The sequence below is a fragment of the Ursus arctos genome, unplaced genomic scaffold (assembly GCF_023065955.2).
Source record: "Ursus arctos isolate Adak ecotype North America unplaced genomic scaffold, UrsArc2.0 scaffold_17, whole genome shotgun sequence".
NCBI lineage: Eukaryota > Metazoa > Chordata > Mammalia > Carnivora > Ursidae > Ursus > Ursus arctos.
In genome coordinates, this window is record NW_026622841.1 from 50619805 (window position 1) to 50641880 (window position 22076).

The window sequence follows — 22076 nt, forward strand, 5'->3', positions numbered from 1 at the left end:
ACTAAGAAGTACAGCCAATTGTTTCATTCATTGTTCTTAAAAAAAATGGTACGTGGCTGCCAATAAAAATGTAAACTTTCTTACAGATAACAAAAACTTAGTTTTGTTTCATTTTTCAATTCTTTCTTTTTTTTTTTCTTTAAGATTTTATTTATTCATTTGACAGAGAGAGAGACAGCCAGTGAGAGAGGGAACAGAGCCAGGAGGAGTGGGAAACGAAGAAGCAGGCTCCCAGAGGAGAGGCCTGGTGTGGGGCTCGATCCCAGGACCTGGGATCAACGCCCTGAGCTGAGGGCAGACGCTTAACGACTGAGCCACCCTGGCGCCCCTCATTTTTCAATTTTTTCTTAATCAAAACTTTCTTAACAAATGGAATTTACACCTCATTTTAAGCAAATTCTCTTTAAATGCCCTTTTACTGTAGCAATGATGCCTTGCCTGGCAGGTGTTCCTCCCATATTTCTGCATTTGCAACTGGGCACTTCCCCCAAATAATCTCTTGTCCAGGTCTTGGCTCTTCTCCACTTTCTGGACCGAAGTACTTACTACAACTGGCCTCATATATGGGTATGTGATGGATTCACACAGAATTCTCATCATTCCACCCATTTTAGGCCTTCATGGTATGCTGCCCTCTCTAACATAATTACAATAAAATTGTAAGATATTTGAGGGAAAGAACCAGCCAGTATCTTATGCTGTTTTGTAATTCCTGACCCCACCCTACTATCTACACTTCGAGTAGTACTAGCCGAGTGCGTGGCAGCATGTAAGGACTTTCTCTCTTCAACTCTCCAGCTATCTGACAATATTCTGAAAGTACTGTAACTTTTCTTCCTCTGGCTCATCTAGCTTCATCAAAGTTCATTTCTGACTGGGGAAGACAAGTTGTAGAGAAATGAAAAGCCATTACTAGAGCAAGGGAGACAGAAAAGGATCTAGAAAACAGTGCCATCTGAACAATCTACAGTTTCAGGAACATTTCTCTGCTTAAAAGGGTTATAATTTTATAATTTGGGGTCTGTGGACCTCTTAGGAGTGTATAGGTGAGATCCAAGGATCCATAAACCCCTGAACTTTCAGGCAAAGTTCTGTGTGATATAGATTTTTTGGTGAAGACTGTTTATAGTTTATAGGGTTTAAAGAGTTCAGGACACAATGGAAATTTAATCTCTATTTCTTTAAAGAAATCTTTAGGAAGAGACCTGAGGTAATAATGTTGATCCCAGAGTCTTACCTTTTCCACAAAGTACAGAATGCCCTCATGTCCACGCTGGCCAGGGGGCTTCCAACTTAGCACCACATAGCTCCGGGTGGCCTCTGTGACAGAGAGGTCTGTGGGGGGCCCGGGAACAATACCCTCTGAAAAACAACAAGGAATAGTGAAAAGCACACACTCTGGGAGCCCAGCATATGCCAAGAGTCACAGATGCTTCTCTCCTACTGGAGGAAGAGAGAATTACTGCTCCACAGTATAAAGAAGTACCTCATCTCTGAAATTCTTCCTAAAACATTCATTCATTCATTCAAAGCCACAATTTTACTTTCTTTGCTTGACAATTTTGATTTTTTTACTGGTCCTAAAAAACAGTAATGATATAAGTTATATTTTCTGTACATCTTATATCAGCTTTTTTATAGACTATTTTTTCAAGGATGTTTGGATAGCAAACAAACTTGGAATACAAAGAAAGTATATTCTCTAGGGCAGAAAGTTGACTTGTTTTCTGACCAGTATAGTAAAGATAATGTCCTTCTTCAGAGAAAGCTTGGGTAGATTTGTTAGCAGCCCCCTCATAAGTACAATTTGTGTCAGATGTAACACATATCTACTGTGTGTACAACATCCATCTGTGCTGCTCCCCACCATCCTGTGGAACTTGGCGGGGCGACAGTACAAAGGAAAGTAATGAGAACATGAAGTTCATGCCATCTAATTGTGCTGTAATAGAATCCTTTGTCTCTGACCTAGGAATCTCTTATCCTTTGCCAGCATCTATGAAACTGTGGTATTAAACATATTAGTTTCTAGGTAGGGTAAGATTTAAGTCCCTCCACAGTTCCTGACATCAGATTGACCCTTCCACATCAAATAACTAAAATACCAAGCAAAATACATGAAACAACTGTTTACAGACATCGGATATTTCCTGGCTTAGGACAATGATTCCCAATAGAAGAGAAACAAATTAGGTGAACTCTACCATTGTCCTAGCTTATTGTCTGGAGAGAAATTCAGGACCGCAGCTCAGGAAGAGGAACCCAGGTAGAGCCTGGCAGTCTCCCCAAGTGGAGGAGAAGGAGCTGGAATTCTAGGAAGGCCAAGGTATCTACACGTAGAGTCACAAGGATGAATACTGGAGGAAAGGGCTGCACAAAGAGAAAGGCTTAGAGATCTTCAGAGGGTCCCTCCAGAGTGCTCACCAGAGTATTGATCAGCACATCAATATGAGGAAACCACCTGAGGCCAGGGAAAACCCACACAAGAGAATTGGAAAGAACAATCCTCAAAGCTTTCATACGGCCTGGGAGAGTCCATATTCCCACCAGATACAGTGGAAATCTCCTAATTCACAGGCATCTGGTAGAGTTCTACTCAAAAGGCTATTTCCTCTATAGTGTGGCCAAATTATCCCTAGACTAAAGTCTGTTCTGATTTCACTTAACAAAAGCAAGCCTTGAAAGATCAAATCATTTCCCCAGAACAAAGCTCAAGAGCATTTATAGAAATACAAAAATATCGAGCACCAAACAATGTAAATTCAAAATGTCTGGCATCTCATGAAAGGTTATTAAGCATGCAAAGGAGCAAGAAAATACAGCTCTTTCTAAGGAGAAAAATAAATCGATGAAAACAGAACCAAAAATGTCACAGATTATAGAATTAGTCAACAAGGATATAAAAACAGTTACTGTAAAAATATTCCATATGTTCAAGAGGGTAAAGATTAAACATGTTAAATAAAGACATGGAAAATATAAAAATAATACAAATTGTTCTCGACTTCTACAGATGGAAATTACAAAGTCTAAAGTGAAAACAAAACAAAACCCACACACTGACTGGAATTCACAGCAAGTTAGACACTGAAGAAGAAGAAAAGGATAGTAAAATTATAACACAGTGGCAGAAAGTGTCTGAAATGAAACACAGAAAGCAAAAGACTAAAGGGAAAATGAACACAGCACCAGTGACCTGTGGTTTCAAGTGGCACGTAACTGGAGTTCCTGAAGTGGAGAGCAGAGAAGGGGATACAGAAAAAAAAAGTTTAAAGAAATAATGGTGAAGAATTTTCCAAAGCTGATGAAAATTGTAAACTCACAGATCCAAGGAACTTGTACACCCCAAGCACAAGACACGTGAAGGAAACAACACAAATGCATATCACAGACAAATTTCTCAATCCAGTGATAAAAAGTCTATTAAAAGCAGGTAGAGAGAAAAAAATACACACTGAGGGACAAAAATAAGAATAACAACAGTCATTCTTAGAGTACAGATCTGCGCTACAGTGGACCATCCTTTCTAAAGTCCTGAAAGAAAAGCTGTCAATCTAGAATTCTATAACCAGTGAACATGTATTTCAAAAATGAGGATGAAATACAGACTGTTGGGGCGCCTGGGTGGCATAGCGGTTAAGCGTCTGCCTTCGGCTCAGGGCGTGATCCCAGCGTTCTGGGATCGAGCCCCACATCAGGCTCCTCCGCTAGGAGCCTGCTTCTTCCTCTCCCACTCCCCCTGCTTGTGTTCCCTCTCTCGCTGGCTGTCTCTATCTCTGTCGAATAAATAAATAAAAATCTTAAAAAAAAAAAAAAGAAATACAGACTGTTTTAGACATACAAAAAATAAAATAATTCATAATCAGCAGGCCTGCACTACAAGAAATATTAAAGGAAATGCTTCAGGTACAAAGAAAATGATATCAGATGGAAATCCAGATCTACACAAGGAAATGGAGGACAACAGAAATGATAAAAATGTGAGTGAATATTGAAAAGTTTCTTCTTACTTTCAAATTTCTTTGAAAGATAAGTGACTATTTGAACCAAAATAATAACACTGTATTGTGCAATTTGTAATATACACACAAATAAAATCCATGTAATAACAGCACCAAGGCTTGAAAGGGGAAATGGAATAACACTGTTTTAAGTTCTTACACTATATATGAAGTAGTATAATCTTCCTTGAAGGAGGTTGTGATAAGATGTCCATTAAAATTCCAAACTACTATAATGCAAAACAAAGAATTATAGTTAATAAGATAACATAGCTAAAATGGAATAATAAAAAAATACTCAATCCAAAAGAAAGTAGGAAAAAAGGAGAAGGGAAACAAACAGATGGATTGGTAGAAAACAAATAGCAAGATGGCAGATTGAAATCCAACCATATCAATAATCATACAAAATGTAAATTGTTCAAACACTCCAATATAAGGGCAAAGATTACCCAAGTGGATGAAAAATCAAGACCTAACTATATGCTGCCTACAAGAAATACAATTTAAATATAAAGACACACATAGGTCAAAAGTAAAAGGATGGAAAGCATATGCCATGCTAACACTAATAACAAAAAAACCTGGAATGATTATATTAGTATCAGACAAAGTAGATTTCTAAGCAAAAAACATTACCATGGGTAAAGAGTGTCTCTTTATAATAACAAAGTGTTCAATTCATAAGAAGATATAACAATTAAAATGTTTACGCATGTAATAACAAAACCTCAAACAACATGAAGCAAAACCTGGTAGAACTGCAAGAAAAAAAATAAATCTACCATTTGGTCAGAGATATCATCACTACTCTATCACTTGATAGAACAAGAAGATAGGATATAAAACACTCAGTTGAAATCCTAGTAGTTCTTTTTATAGAAATGAATGAGCTGATTTTAAAATTTATGTGGAAATGCAAAGACAGAATAGCCAAAACAACTTTGGGGGGGGGAAATAGAGGACTAATATTACCTAATTTCAAAACTACGAAGCTTTTTTTTTTTTTTTACTTTATTTGTTTGTTCATTTATTTAAAACTATGAAGTTAAAAAAAAAAAATGACAACCTAAAGCCACACTAATCAAGATAGTGGTTGGTGGAGAGAAAATGAAATTGACCAATAGATATTCCAGAAATAGATCCAAAAATATACAACCAATTGATTTTGGCAGTGGTGTCAAGGCAATTCAACGGGAAAAGGATAATCTTTTGAACTGATTGATGGAAAAATTGGATAGCCATATGCAAAATGATCATGATAATAATAATAACAACTTAGACCCTCACCTCACACAATATAGAAAAAATTAATTTGAATGGAGCACAGATTGAAATCTAAGAGCTAATGCTATAATATTTCTAGAAAAGACATTTAAATAAACTTGATTTGGCAAAGATTTAAATATGATGCAAAAATGGCAATATACACATAAAAAGATTTCCAACAGTATTAGGGAAATGCAGATTAAAACCACTATGCACCCACTGTGAAATACCACTACCGGTGATGATGTGAAGTAACCGGAATTCATATACTGCTGATGGGAATGAAAAATGGTACCAACATCTTGGAAACAGTTGGCAGTCCCTTTAAAAATTAAACATACAACAACAACAACAAAAATTAAACATACACCTACTACATGACCTATCTGTCCAACTCCTAGGTATTTATCCAAGAGAAATGAAAAGTGTATGTCCATACAAACACCAAAAAGGATGTTCATAGAAGCTTTTGACAGTAAGTGGATAAAAAAATTGAAATGAACGGATACATACATCAACATGAATAAATTTCAAAATAATAATGCTGAGTGAAGAAAACCAGAGAAAAATGAGTATTATTCCATTTATCTAAGAGTGTGGAAAATGTAAACGAGAGTGACAGAAAGCTGATCAGTGATGGCCTGGAGATGGGCAGAGGTAGGAGAAAGGAATTACAAAGGGGCATGAAGAAATTTTAGGGGTGATGTATATGTTCATTATGTTGATCCTGGTGATAGTTTCACAGGTGTATACACATGGAGAATTTGTCAAATCAAATATTTTACAGAAATCAGTATATTCTATGTCAACTGTACCTCAATAAGCCTTTTCTAAAAACAGGGATCTCTGAAAATATAAGTTACTTTATGATCTCCACATATTTCAGGATGTTCTTTCCAAAACATCTTCAATAATATACACTGTACCCTCCATTATAAAAGCTAAACCACATGGCAAAACACTGGCAAGAGTATCTGGGGAAACAGCTTTTACCTGTAGGTTCCTCTTCAGTGACAATGATCTGTCCAGTCCAGGGTGCTGAAGGGCGACCTGAACAGACATAAATGTAAAAATCACAAAACTCATAAATGCGGTTTCAACTGCACTCATAAACTGGCCATAATAGTAACAAATGGGTTTGATATAGTTTACTTATATATTTTCCTAATGAATCTTACTGAGCATATATATGGGTTGTGTCTTCAAGAGACCCACAATCTGATAGAACACAGAGCCCATCTATTTGGAGTCAACATTTCTGGAACTGTACTTTCACAAGCAAGGTAAATAACATATGTTTATTTACTGTTCAATATAGATCTCTGGAAGCATGTAAGTTCTCTCATCTCTTCTTAAGAGATAGCATGTACTTGGCGGAAATGTTTCCAGAACAATTATGAGCCCAGCAGTTATTTATCTGCAATAATGAAGCCAAGGGTTGGGGGGGGGGGCTAATCCTACAGTACAGTTCAATGAAAGCAATTTCTTTCCATTATATTTTGAAAAGTGATATCTACAAGGGAAACGAGGTTAGATCTGGAGTAAGGAAAATGGGTGAGATGGGCAGGAAAAGAGGAAAACCCATTTAAATTCATTTAATTCATTTATTCATTGAAGATGAAATTAATTTCTGTGTTCCCACAAGTAACAGAAAGAGAGAATGGTTCAACTCTTGCTTTATCAACAGATTTTCACCATAGCTTGTAAAAAACAGAAAGGTGATATGCAAGATAACCTATTTTCAACCCAAATCTTATTTTCATTGGAATTTGTAGAAGAGTCGTCAATGAAAATATGAACTGGAATTAGGAAAGAGGGAGGGCAATCAGATAATAGGCGAAAAATAATCTGAGGGCAATCAAGGAGCTTGATTAGAAAAACTCTCCAAAGAAAAGGTATTTTGCTTAGCTTTTTATGATGCCACATGTGTACCTAAGGTCAAGAATAACTCTGGGGGTGCATGGGTAGCACAGTCGTTAAGCATCTGCCTTCGGCTCAGGGCGTGATCCCGGCGTTCTGGGATCGAGCCCCACATCAGGCTCCTCGGCTGGAAGCCTGCTTCTTCCTCTCCCACTCCCCCTGCTTGTGTTCCCTATCTGGCTGGCTGTCTCTGTGTCAAATAAATCAATAAAATCTTTAAAAAAAAAAAAAATAACTCTGCAAATATGACATAAACCAGTAGTCCTCAACTAGGATGATATTGAGCCTCAGGGACATTTGGTCATGTCTAGAGACAATTTTGATTGTCACAATGGGAGAGGAGGGGAGTATTGGCACTGGTGGGTAGAGGCCAGGGATGTTGCTAAGCATCCTGCAATGCACAGGACAGCCCCTAGTGACAAATAATCATCTGGTCTAAAATGTCTATACGGTCAAGTGTGAAAAATCTGGTATAGTTTGAAGTGTTAAATTCCAACAATCTTTTAAGGTCATTTTACGGTCTCTATTACTGAGGATGTATATGGGTTCCCATGAAACAAATGCAGAGCATAATTCATGTACCATGGTCTTGACGTTGAGACTTGGAGTTTAAATACATGAAAAGATTATTTTTGATTGTCTAATATGGTAACTCAAGTATAGAGATATAATGTTGTAAATGGGTTTTTCCTTTCATATAAAGAAACTCACTGTGTTGAGTATTAATGCTCTAAGGTGCAAATTCTAGGTTAAGAAATTTAACTTAGAATTTTAAGAATTAAAAGAAAAGTGTATTTGGAGCAGGCTAATAAAATCAATAAAAATTCTTTCCAGGCTCTTATCATATTTCATTTCAAACAGAATGCCCAGAACTCAGTTTAACAAGGAAAAGTTTTCTGAATCAAATAAAAATAAGACAAAAAATAAAGCCCTTAGTGAAGAGATGAGTTTAAAAACAAATTGTTTTTGGTTTTGGTTTTTTTTTCCCCCCTTGGATTTTCTGATCCATAAAGGATTTCCTATTCTCTTCTCCCTCTAGTGGAAGGGGGAGGAATAACCTTGTAATGAGATCTATCATAATTACTTAAAAAAAAAAAAAAGTTCAAGAAGATCTCGAAAATTGAAAAATGCTTACTTTTAAGTCTGGCTTTCTCAGCTGGATCCAGAGCAGCCACAGGCTCAGAAACTCTAGATGGTAGACCTATTCCATTTTTATTCACAGCTCGAACTCGGAATATGTAAGAACGACCTTCTATCAACCCAGTGACTGGAAAACGCGCAAACTTCACAGGTGTATCATTGCATTGAGACCAGCTATCTGTGCCCACCTCACACCTGAGGGAAAGAGAGAGGTCAGCAAGAATATTAAAAGAAGTATGACTAAATTAATAGCTCCAAAGCTGCAAACCCACCCAATTGCCTCAGATCTCCCTATAAGTGTGGTTCAATAGTTCTTAACTGCATGCACTCAGTTCCACTCAATTGCAATGTGTCTGCTTTAATAATAAAAATGCCTCAGATCCTTCCTAAACATGCATACTTCCTTTAAACTCCCTAAAAGCAAGCAGCTGAAGGGACTAGTGCACTAGGCAGAAGAACTTTGGGGGAAAAACAGACGCAGCAACAGGTATAGGCATACACAATCTTTACACTGGAGAGACCGAGGGGGAGGATCCTGCAAACATCTCCCTGGCTGACATCTTCAGTTCCACCACTGGTGACTTCTTTGTCTTTCTTATGCATTTTCTTCTAAAAATAAAACTACTGTTTGAGAAAGTTAACACCTTCAATATACCTATTTATACTGTAGTTTGGAAAGAGCGCACTTTTTTTTCTTAAGTGATCTCTACAGCCAAAATGGGGCTCAAACTCACAACCCTGAGATCAAGAGCTGCATGCTCTACTGACTGAGCCAGCCAGTCACCCCTGGAAAGAGCCCACCTGACGATCAGTACATGCTATGTGGGTAGAAGGGTGAGGAGAGCATTGTAACATATTTGTTTCTTAACAGATGAGATTGGTGAAATGCAGGGAAACTCTCGGGTCTGGCAGGGAAAGATTATGTGCTTGGAACCTCTGATTTCTAACTAGGTGCTTTTACAGCAGTTGGTGCCTGTGGATAGAGTGGTCACATCCTGGGAGACAAAGATGGCAGTTGAGATTATACTACTGGCCTGATCGACAGGGGGTTAGGGGCTCTCAGTGTGTGATTACATTATACAGCATTAGGATTAAGTAACTCATCAGTTTTATGAGCAGAGCATAGAACTTTTAGTTTATGTCACTTCCCCAACACGGCTCTATGTCTAAAATGTCTAAACCCAAATAATTCGCATGGGGCAGGGGGTTCCAGCGGCATTGCAAAGGTGGTCGGGGTGAGAAGTTTCTCTTTGCTTCCTCGGCCTCACCCTTCCATTCTTTGATATAGACAATAGACATTTCCTCAACCTTATGTAAAGTGCTATCGAATATGGCTTCACTCCCTGACTCCCACCCTTAAATCTTGTCTTTGTAGAAATTCTGGAGCTGCTATGGGTAGGGTTTGGGAGGGAGCCAAGAGGCCTAGGACAATTCTTCAAACTGCCCCTGTCCCTAGAGATTCTCCCTCTCTCCCTATGCAGATGCTGTCATGGTGACCCAGTGACACTACGTGTGCTTCTCAGCCCTCATGTGGGTAGAAAGATAGGCAGAAAGCAGCTGCTCTGGAGACGTCTACAGCATGTTGGAGCAGAAAGAACACAAATATATGGCCAGGATGATACATGAATTCTAGTTCTGCTACTTATTACCTGTGTGACTTTAGGCAACTTAGTGCTTTCTCACTAGCATGTGGCTTTGGGCCAGCCACTGTTTCCTACTCACAATAAGAGTATCTACCTTTCAAATGGTGGTTATGGCTCATGGTTAATATATGTGATGTATTTAGAACAGTGCCGTGCACATAGGAAATGTTTAATAAATATTAGCTGCAATATGGTTATTTTTATTATGACTAAGCAAAATGTACTTCTGATTGTCCCTGGTCTTACACTGATTAATTCTGCAAATCCCTTGGAAATCTGCCAAAGACAATAAGGCAGTCTGTAAGGATGAAAAAGAATCTACCAAAAACTTCACAGTTCATTAGTACTAAATGACAAAATAATGTGGAAGTATTTAGTATATGGTTAAATAGTATATGATTTATTATAAATATTTCTCTGGATGGTATTGAGCCCAACGGGCATACATTTACTTCTTACCGTAAATATTCAGTTTAATATTCCTTGGTACAAACCTGTTGTACCACAGTGGCACAGATTATTTGTCCCCAGTGGCTTCTACAATTAGATTCTATTACTGAAAAATGGACAGAGAATTGGAGCAACTATTTGAATAGAAACTAAGTCAGATAATAATGTATTTAGGTTGATAATCTAAATTTGTTGTCTATATTGTCCAAATTCACTGGATAATTAATGTGTAAGACCCAGTTACTATAAATATCAGAGGTTCTAACTTTCAGAGAATGTAAATAGCAAAAACTTGTAGAAAGAACATAATTTAATACTATCGATATTTGTTATTTGTCTAACTTGAAACCACATCCTGTGAAATGAATAAGATTTTGTTAGTATTCCTGAAGTATTATTCTTTAAATTGTTTAATATTTTAAAATTACTGACATGCTAGGAATGTGGACATTAAATACCTCGGACACCAGCTGTTTGCAAAGTGGCCGCTATAAGGTCTATAAATTCATAGCATTCTTGCCAAATTAGTGACTTGCATTGGTAGTCAGATTCAAAAATTATCTTTGGAATTTAGATCAATAGATAGGGAGGGGTGTGAGAGAGAGAGAGAGAGAGAGAGAAAGACAGAGAGAGAAAGAGAGAGAGAGGAGGCCAGAAAAGAAAATATTTCACATAGAAATGGTGGGAGAAATCAAGCATGCATCTCTATGGCCAAATCACACGAACTGAACTAGACTAAGTACTAACTTATCAATAAAATAGCCCAGAATAGGACTCCCTCCATCCACAGCTGGCTGTTTCCAAGAGATGATGATATAATCTTTGTTGGCATCCAAGCACACCACGTCCAAGGGAGAGGCTGGAGCTCCTTCAATCTCTGCATCAGCGTCTGTGGAAATACAGAAGGATCCCTTTAAACCTCTCAGACAAGATCCATCACAGTCTGGCAATCCCTGACTTAGGGCACACATTTCTTACCACACCCATAGTGGCTACATCTTTGGCCCCAGCAGAGCCAGTTCCAATCTTAGAATTTGCTTACCAACATGACAATGCGTGCTTTTCATCATCTGTACAAAGAACATTATGTTAGAAAGAGCTCTAAAAAGGACCCATGACCTTTGCCTCACGGCCTTCGCCTGCTCAAAACGTTCTAAAGGAAAATAAACTGAGCTTGGGTGGCTCAGTCAGTTAAGCATCTGCCTTCGGCTCAGGTCATGATCCCAGGGGCCTGAGATCAAGCCCCACATTGGGCTCCCTGCTCAGTGGGGAGCCTGCTTCTCCCTTTCCCTCTGCTGCTGCCCCTGCCTGTGCTCTCTCTCTCTCTCTGTCAAATAAATTTAAAAACAAAACAAAACAAAACTTTTTTTCTTAAAAATAAAAAATAAAAGAAAATAAATGTGGAGATGTCAGGAATCACTGTCAGAAAAGTCTAAGGGAAGCTGAGCCAGAAAATCTGTTCTTAAGATATCTGGTGTACAGTGTTACTCAGATATACGAACTGCTCTGAAGGGGAACAAATAGCCCCTTCTGTCACCTTGTGGATACATCCACAAGAGAATAAAAACCACGAAGCTTCGCCCCCTCCCTCTGCTGGGCACTCCCATTTTGGAAGAGAAAGGAAAACATTCACTTTAATCAAATGTTTGTTCCCAGACTGAAGACACTTGCGAAAGGAACTCTGATGCAATATCCACATCTGAGCTTAGTTTATCCGAGTTTAGTGGAAGTCCAGGGTTAGACAAGAAAGGGAGGGCAGTGAATGTTTACGAAATGAGATCCTTTGACAGTGGGTCTCCTCAGCAGTGTCTTCAGGCACAGCTAAATTTGTGAACCAGGGATGTTTTCAGGGGGAGAGCAACGGGAATGAAAATAATCTGTCAACAGCCTTTTAAGTGAGAGGCAGGGTTTCTGGAGGTGGGGTCCACATTGCCCATTCCTCCTGACTTCTGGTCCACCTCCTTATAACTGGAGTTAACCTGAGAGGAGGCTGAGACGTGTCGGAGCCACTCAACTCAAGGAAAACACTTCTGCGACTGAGTAAACACTTTTGTTTTACAATGAGCTATACTTCAGTAACTCTTATAAATTACTAAACCATTTGATAATAAGGCAGAAATATTTGTGCACTTCTGAATTTGATAGGTTTGCATTGCCAGTGAGGAGCTCAAGTCACTTTGGTTTTGAATATTCTGTTTCTTGCCCCATGAATCTGCAGGAAAGTGTTTTAGGCAACTTCTCTGGCACAAGTGCCATATGAGAACATAACTAAATCACGGCCCCTAAAAGTGAGCATTTTGGTGGGGAAAAACTTCCTTCCTTTCAGGCTTTGAGAGCACTGAACTGGAGGGAGAGCCCACCGATGGTGAAGTTGGAGCAGAGCTAGAAAAGGGTAGAAATGCTGAGGTTTACAGGCCTAAGTGGCAGAAGAGGGATGCTGGAAAGCCACTCAGTTGGAAAGGAACAACTGGCAACCTCCACCCAAGGCCCACAGTGTAACAACCAGGAATCCCTGGTTTAGTTTGCTGAGAATCTATTGTATGTAACAGAGCCCAGCAGACAGTAGGCAACTAGGGAGCCAATTTTCAGCATATTTATAACATTGCTTGGACCATGCCATTCTTGGGGTGGGCTTGACAGTCTTTCTAAAAACAGGTTCTGTATAGGAGCTGCTGGAAGCCAAATCCAAATACTGTGTTACGATGCGACACGTCTGTGCTCCTGGCTCTCAGCAGCTCCGCTAGCATGCTTTGACCACAGCGCCCACTCGGTCAGCAGCAACCCTCCTAGCCTGTGCCCTTCTTTCTCCCGACCCTCCAAAAAGCCAAAGTCTTTGTGTGTTTGATTAATTAGGTGGGAAAGATTAGCCTGCTACTCTTTATATTTTCACTTTTGACATAGCTAGTAACTTTTTTCAAAATGTAACTAACGCTATTATCTTCAGGATAAAAGCAGTGCTTCCTTGTTAAAATATACGATAATCAAAAAATATATGTTAAAATCCTCTTCAATTCCATAATTCAAAGATAACTACTACTAACATATTGGCCTAGATTTTTCTAGATTTTTTTTCTATATTTATGAACTCAAAAGTGATTGCTTTTGAAATAAAAATGGGATTGGACTATAGAGTTTCATGTTAATATATTTCTATATCAATAAATATAGATAAACATCACTTGTTTTCATTGTTGTGTGGTATTCTGTTGTTTACACAGGACATTTGTTATACTTTATTTTACAACTCCCATGGGTGGATATCCAGATTTCTTCTAGTTTTTCCCAATATAAACATTTTTCTCACCTTTGTTGGAAATGTGCACTATTGATACAGAGGAACAAAACATCCTGAGAAATGTTGAAACAATTAACACTCACCTGCAATTTACAGGAGTGCTATTCCCTCCAACACTTTATCCCAGTGGATTTTAAAAATCCTTTAAATCTTTGCAATATGATAGATTAAAATGTTACATCATTTCAATTTTCATTTCTTTGATTACTAGTAAAAACTTTTTCATATATTTCTTTGTCATTTTTAATTGTTTTTTCAAGACATTTTTATCCTGTCCTTTACCACTTTATCATCTTTCTCCCTTTATGCAGTGGAGGGGGTAGGGGAGGAAAGAATATATAAAACATAGAAGTCTAAAAGAATATGTAATAAAATAATAACATTGGAATAACTATTTTCTTTCTTTCTTTCTTTCTTTCTTTCTTTCTTTCTTCTTTCTTTCTTTCTTTCTTTCTTTCTTTCTTTCCCTATTTACATGATCTATTTTTTTCAAAAAGAACACATACTACCTATGTAATAAAATCCTGGCCAAATATGTGCAGCTCTGGAATGTGTTTCTGCAGACATACGGTGATTTATGTAATGATCATTCTGGTTCAGAAGCTATTTTCTGAGCAGCAAAAATATCAGAGCTCTAAAAATGCACCAAAATGGCCTCATGCAGTTCAATGTATACAGAGTTTTATAAAACACATAAAATGTCATTTAAAACATGCTGGTAATTCTTGGGGCGCCTGGTTGGCTGAGGTGGTGGAACATGTGACTATTGATCTGGGGGTTGCAAGATCGAGCCCCATGTTGGGTGTAGAGATTACTTAAAAATAAAAGCTTTACAGAAAAACCAACATGTTGGCAATTTCTTAAAAAGTGAAACATAAATTTAACATATGACCCAGAATTCCACTTGTAGGTCTCTACCAAGAGAAATAAAAACATACATCCATGACACAAATGTTCATAGCAGCATTATTCATCACAGCCAAGGCTGGAAATGATCCAACTGTCCAACTGGTGAACGGATGGACAGAATGAGATATACCCATACATCGCCATATTACTCAGCAATATAAAGGAACAAACTCTTAATATGTGTTACAACATAAATGAACCTCAAAATAGATGTTTTAATGAAAGAAGATAGATGTAAAAGTCCACATACTATATCCAGAAATGTCCAGAGAATGCCAACAGAGGCAGAATATATAGGTTAGTGATTGCCTACGGGCTGGTCTGGGGATGACAGTGGAGAATGGGCAAAAAAAATCCCTTTGGGGTGATGGAAATGTTCTCAAACTGAATGGTAGGTGTTGGCAGCACACTCTGTAAATATTCTAGAAGCACTGTCTACTCAACATAGGTGAATCTTGTGGTTTATCAAGTACACCTCAATAAAGGTTTTTTTAAAAAAAGAATCTAAAATACATCATTTAAAATAAACTTTTAAGTGAAATATTTTTCTAAAAGTTTTTAAGTTCACAAAGCGATTACTGAAATTTATCTTTCCAGTTTTGTCTTTCCCGTTTATCTTCTCAATTCTCTCACATAAATTTGTAAAACACATAAAGTGTCATTTAAAACATGCTGGTAATTCCTTGGGGTGCCTGGCTGGCTGAGGCAGTGGAGCATGTGACTCTTGATCTGAGGGTTGTGAGTTCGAGTCCCATGATCGGTGTAGAGATTACTTAACAATAAAATCTTTACAAAAAACCCAACATGTTAGCAATTTCTTAAAAGGTTAAACACAAATTTAACATATGATCCAGCAATTCCACTTGTAGATCTCTACCCTACATTGATAAATTTTAGAATCTTACTGTTTCCTTATTTTGTGGATTTGAAAACTAGCCTGTACAAATTTCAAATTTCAATACCGTCTCCCTGTCTATAGTCAGTAATGTGAAGTCTGGCCTAAATCTGGCAGAGAGCCACAATTCTGGATAAGGGCACTGAGAAATGTTACTGAGAAAACCCTAGACTATGTCAGAGTTCCCAAAGTCCACGAAAGAATCGTCAAATCATAAGTAACTAAGGTTTTTTTCTTGAGTTGCCAGAGACTCTGTCTGGTTTAGGTAAGACAACTGAGAGCAGAGGCAAAGACTTTGCTTACTCAGTCCTTATCTAGCCAGGTTTATCCAGGTGGTCTGTCTACACAGACTTACTTGCTGATGAGTTTCAGTGCGTCCATTTATCCAGAGGCTAGCATCTCTCTTCCCTCAGGGATATCTAACTTTTTCCTCAATACTTTTGTGTAGGAGAAAGTCTGACGCATTTTCAGATGATGTAGATATTCATGTATCTTTACCAGTTGTTGCTCCGGGATGGAATGCCACAATTGTTACTGTTCTCTGGGGGTGTGTGTAGGCTGCTAACTGTCCCCAGTATCCATTTTTCTTGTTTCCTTTTAGTACTAGAAGCCCAGCTTTAGCAGGTAGCATGACCGTCCAACTGGACACATGAGGCCCCAGCTTCCCTCACTGTGAGATGTGTGCATGTGACTAAGTGTTCACCATGCAGAAGTGATGTGTACAACTCTGCATCTCCCCTTCCACTTCCTCTCTCTCCTCTTCCTATAGGCTGGGATGGGAACATGGGATAGCACCATGGGAGCAGTGGAATAACAATGTAGATGGGACTTGGGACTCTGAACTACACCCCTATTTCTGAATTCATAGACATAGGAGAGAAATAAGCTTTTTTGTTTCATCAGCTTAGCCTATACCCTAATTAAAATCCTGGGTTAGGCATCAGAAGACCTGAATCCTAGGTTCACTTTTGCTTTTAACTAACTGTGAGGCTTTTGGTAAATCACTTTATTTTTCTGAACCTCAGTTTCTGCATCTTAAAATTAAAAGATTGGACTAGAATAGGAATCCTAACTTTTTCATGCCATAGACTTCTTTGGCAGAGTGACAAAGAAAGTATAGAGGCCCCTTCTCAGAATAATGTTTCAAATGCATAAAATAAAATACATGACATTGCCAAAGAAACTAAATATATTGAAATATAACTCTAATCATAGAGCCTTCGGGAGACTGTGGATCCCAATTAAGGACACCTGACCTCTAAAGTTCCATTTGGTCAAAATTCCTATGAGTTTATGATTCTATTTAGTGCGCAAGAGATTAAAAAAAAATTAGTAAGTCTCCTGTATTGTTTATATTTTAGTTTTCTGTAAATTATGATGTTTTGACACTTTAAAACCTTTCTGACTGGGAAGACACTGCCCCTCCCAGGACTAGCCAACTCTTGGAGATAGCAAGGGCTCATCCAGGAGCATGCCTATGATATGCAAACCGACCAATCCAGAGCCACGCCTCCTCTATCTGGCCTGTGCACCCCATGAGGCCATATTCTCCTGCCTTAATCATTGTTGGGCCAGTTAGCAGGCCACTAGGGACCACGCCTATAGAGTGGAGTCTACCAAAATGATTCAAACTAGCCAATCCTAAACTGTTTATCTTGCCCTGCCTTGCCTTTCCCACAGAAACTCCAATAAAAGCCATGGCCTAAGCTCTCCCCACCTCCTGCCCCTTCTGCCTCCTGACCAACCCGACCTATGCACGTTTCCCCTGGTGGCCCTACGTGGTGTGCTAAAACCTGTGAGTGTAATAAACTTTGTTTTCCCAAGCCTCTCCTGTGTCTCTCTTGTGGCCACACCTGACTAACATCACAGAAGAGAGCACAGAACACTGGCCCTGTAGCCTGTAAGTGTCGATGGTCTTCCAAACGCGCTGGGATCCCATGTAGAAGTAACATTCCCACTTGTGGACATCCACTCCATTCAAGACACAGGTGAAGAAAGAAAGACTCTTAAAATCACACAGTTTGCCCTAAGGATTAAGTTGTAGGACCTTGTTTCCTAGTTCATTAAAGCTGAAACTATAAAGAAGGGGTCTGGAGTGAAATAATGAATTTGCTCTGTGAAATAGATATTAAAGAGTAAGTCCCCCAGAGCACATCCTCTTCTATTGCAGCTTCCATAAACTGAAATGGCTTTTTCTATTGTTGCGATGTAGCATCTCTACTCGAACACCTATAGAGAGCTGCACTGGTGACTCACTGAAGACAAAGAAAGTCTGACATGAGTGATAGTAACACAGTCCGGAAGCTAGTTACCTTTGGGTTGGTGCCTCAGGGGTAATCTTTTCATACTGGGTCTAATTTTACTGGAAGTTAATAACCTTATGCCATGTATTATGGAAGAATTTTCAAATGGCTCTTTCATCATTACAAAAACCATTTTTGGATAGATTGATTTGGCCTCAGTGTTTTAAACATTCTTGGGTGTTCTGCTTTTTGCTGGGTCTTACCTCGAACAAATACATAAGCGCTATATTGTTCATAATATTCTCCCATTCGTACACGGATTGTGTAGAGGCCTTCATCTTCTTTGTTGAGATGAGAAAATGTCAGCGTTGCTCGATCTCCGCTCCAAAGTGTTTGCACCCATTTGGATGGAGAAACAGGTGCTCCTGGAAATTTTTTTAAAAAGTAAGAAAATGAACTGAGTTTTCCTCCCCTTGCTCCCTTCTTTTTCCATCCTTCCCTCCTTCCTTTCCTCCCTCCCTCCCTCTCTCTCTGCCTCTTCTCCTATATTGAGAGCTATTTGACTTTTAGTGAAAGTCTCTAGGGCTTTGAGCCATTCTACCATGCTTATATTGGTAAAAAAAAAAAAAAAATACTATATCAGAAGTGAAGGGACCAGGGCCAGATACATAATCTGCCGGGTCTAGGTCCACTGCAAAATGAAATTGCAAAGCCCCTGTTCAAAAAGCAGAGAAAAAAATACAGTTATAGGTACTAAAATATAAGGCTTTTTCCTCCAAAAATATTTTACTACATATAAAATATAATTGGGGTAATGCAAATTGCAAAAAAAATTTTCATGCCATAATTTTATATATAAAATATTTTTATTAATGTAATATCTTGATTGATAATAAGATATTTCAGGCTTGCTTTTCTGCAAATTAAGTTATTAGGTCATCAGATTTATACTTTTGGCAACTTCATTTTAAGTCAATGTAATTGAGGGGCACCTGGATGACTCGGTCAGTTGAGTGGCCAACTCTTGATTTCTGCTCAGGTCATAATCTCAGAGTCATGAAATTGAGCCCCACAACAGGCTCTGTGCTCAGGCGGAGTCTACTTGTCCCTCTCCCTCCCCCTCTGCCCCTCTCCTCTACTCCTCCATCTCCCATCAAATAAATAAATAAATCTTAAAAAAAAAAAAAGTAACATGAGTCACTCTTTGCAAATGCAAGATCAGAAATGAGTTGATCATTTTTAATTTTGAGAAGGATCTTTCTGCTGATGCAACTGTTACTGTAGCTGTTAAGATAATACATACTTAAAATATTATATAGTTTTATACTATATTGTATTACATAGATAAGTTCTTATAAAGTTAACATTGGGTTAACTTTCTGATAAATTATTTCAAAATATAAATTTTAGTACTCTAGAGTTAATGATTCTTAAGGAACAAAATTTCTAAAAAAAATTTGACTTCATATAGATTAGTTTCATGTAAGTCTGGATTTAATTTTAAATGTAGTTTTACATAATAATATTTTGATATTTTCTCTACCATGTTCTATAACTTGTGGAGGTTATACAAGAGGCTGAAAATGATTTGTATATAACCCAAATGTCAGTTTATGCATTCTATCACTGTATCTTCAATTACAAGGAAAAATTCATTTTAAAATTATCTTCCTTGTTAATAATTGCTTCATCCACAGTTTCATATGAAAATAGTGTTCTTTTTCATTGAATGGGACAATCTTTAAGCTTAATTTACATTTTTCAGCCTCTGAATATTTACTGTGCAGTGTTACAGCCATTTTCAAAACCAGGGATTCTAAACTCTTTGAAGAATTCCAACAACTGCCTCATATGCTTTACTGCAACGCCTATATGCATGATTTTATTTTGTAATATTTTACTGACAAAGTTTACTGCCTGGTTGCTGGTAGTTCCTGTCCTGATGCTCAGGCCAGTAAGTTAGTATTTGTGCAGATCCCATAGCAATGAGCTCTGGGGAAGGAGGGGCGGGCTGGCAAGCTGCGGTTGTAGGTTCCCATGCTGCCCCCGCTTGGAGCCTCTTCCCTTCCCATGTTCACCATCCACAGTGCTGTTGCCATTACTGGTTTTGGGCTGGACCCAGATGCTCTGGACTGCCCCAGGCACCTGTGTGCACAACTGAAGTTCAGGCCAGCTGCTTGGTGAGAACTCTGCTCTCTGCCCACCAGGCCGAGGGGTCAGTGGGCATGCTCCATAGTGCCACTGGACTTCAGTGGACTTCCCTTAATTTTACTAAATAAAATTAACTTATAAAATAAATATATAAGTAATTTATAAAAATGCATTTTTTGTCATCCTTTCCACAGATTACTTGGTGATAAGAAATTATAACCACCACAAATATATTATGAAAGTTCTGCTACTTTGATATATGCATAAAAACTCTTTCAACATCCAGTAGGTTATGCCTTCTAATGTCCAGATTCTGCCAGTCCAAGTCTGTGGTCTTATGGACACTCATGCTCGGGTGCCATGCCCCGTCTGCTACCTTCTGTGAATAAGAACCTAAGTGAGAATTCATCATAAAGGCTCACCGTTCCGATACCACTGGATCTCTGGCTGGAAATGCTTAATTTCAGGAGTGATAACTACACGGCAGCCTAGACTCATTGTCTCGCCCTCTCTTCCAAAAGACACATCAAACTTGTCATCAAAGTGGATCTCAAACTTGGATGCATAACCATAAGGGGTCACAGCAACTGGGTACAACAAAAACAAACATCAATAATTTGGTTTTTTTCTCATCAAAGAGACACTAGCATTTTAATAAGCAGTCAAAACAAACACTGATCAAATGAACTATCTGGCCAAAAATTAAGTCTTACAAAGAAGTACATAGCACATTCCCAAATATTATGATGTGAAATGGAAATGCTTGCTTCATTGGTCAGATAAGCTCAATGTTTATTTTTATTATTGCAATGAATAGAATTTAAAGGTCAGGCTTAATACCCCACATAGCATATAAATGAATACCACATTTAGCTTAGACTTAAATACTTAGCATAATATATGCACTTTTTAGATTTCTAGTTCATTTAAAACTCAGCTGCTCTACTCTCCAGACAAAGAGTCATATCAATTACTCATAAAAATGGAGTTTTCCGACTTATTGGAAAAATTTATTGCTTCAGTATCTTTAGTGATCTGAGTGAAAAAAAAATATTAAAAGAAACGTCAAATTGAAAAGTTTATAATATTGTGACTTTAAAAAATACTTTTCTTAGAAATATCTTACTTATAGATTGAGTATATACATGCATCATAAACCCTCCCAGGCTTTATTTTCTCTTTTCTCAAGGAAAAGAGCTTGGGAAAATAATGACTGCGTTAACGGGTTACCATGCCACGTACTTGAATTTGACATGTCGTCTAATCCTTTCAAAAACCCCATGGCACAGATATTTTTTTTCCCCTCTCTTTCAGATGAGAATGTAGAAGTTCACAAAAATAATACATAGCTAATGTCCAGGGTTCAAAGGTATTATGTGTGAAATTCAAACCCATAGCTGCCCGACTCTAAAATTTAGGCCCTGTCTCACAGTTCATCTCTCTTCCCAACACCTCTTAGAATTAATTTGAAAATGCAAGCTAAAATTTATTGAGTTCACCTTGTGCCAAGTATTGGTCCCAGTGTTAAATGTCTATTAACTCAAACCTCATAATAGCTGTCTCGGGTAAGTTCCATTGTCATCTCTCTGTTTTATAGATGAGGGAACAGAAGCATAGGGAGGCCTAATTAACTGCCCACAATGACACTGTAGAGCCAGGGTTTACACTGGCAGGCTCTTTCCAGAAGCTGTGCTGTCCAGCAATACGTGAGATTGCCTTGACTCCGTGTGTCCTCTGGGAACCACTAACCAAGAGTGAAACAACCACTCTGAAGCAGAGGTTCCATCTGCCCCACTTCTATATGATGATGTCCTGCTGAGATCAAAAGTAAAACAAATCAATCAGACCTCGCTGTCTGGGAAGGCGGGCTGGCTCCAACGCTGCCTTAGGAGGTAGAGATAAAGGTTACAAAATAGAGATAACGGTTAGGTTGGGATTTGGCGAATCTGTGAGCCAGATCTGGACTGCCTCCTGCTTTGTACCATTAGAAATAATTTTTCAATTTTTTAATGGTTGAGATAGAATCAAAAGAAGAAGAATATTTTGTGACATGTGCAAAGTCATAGAAAAATTCAAATTTCAATGTTTATAAATAAGGTTTTATTGGAACACAGCCACATTCAGTTTTTACCTACTGTCTATGGTGACTTTTGTCTTGCA

At 38.2% G+C, this 22076-nt stretch overlaps 1 protein-coding gene across 5 annotated transcripts in view; it reads right to left on the reverse strand.

Moving 5' to 3' along the window:
- The window catches only part of MYOM1 (myomesin 1), a 155147-nt gene that overhangs the window by 65990 nt on the left and 67081 nt on the right, over window positions 1-22076 (reverse strand). For all 5 annotated transcript variants that reach the window (XM_026496035.3, XM_057313258.1, XM_057313257.1 and 2 more), the window contains 6 exons: window positions 20339-20503; window positions 18029-18190; window positions 11171-11312; window positions 8326-8525; window positions 6264-6320; window positions 1238-1362 (listed from right to left, as the gene is read on the reverse strand). In XM_026496035.3, coding sequence (XP_026351820.2) covers window positions 1238-1362; window positions 6264-6320; window positions 8326-8525; window positions 11171-11312; window positions 18029-18190; window positions 20339-20503 — 851 coding nt within the window. The remainder of the gene's footprint in view (window positions 1-1237; window positions 1363-6263; window positions 6321-8325; window positions 8526-11170; window positions 11313-18028; window positions 18191-20338; window positions 20504-22076) is intronic.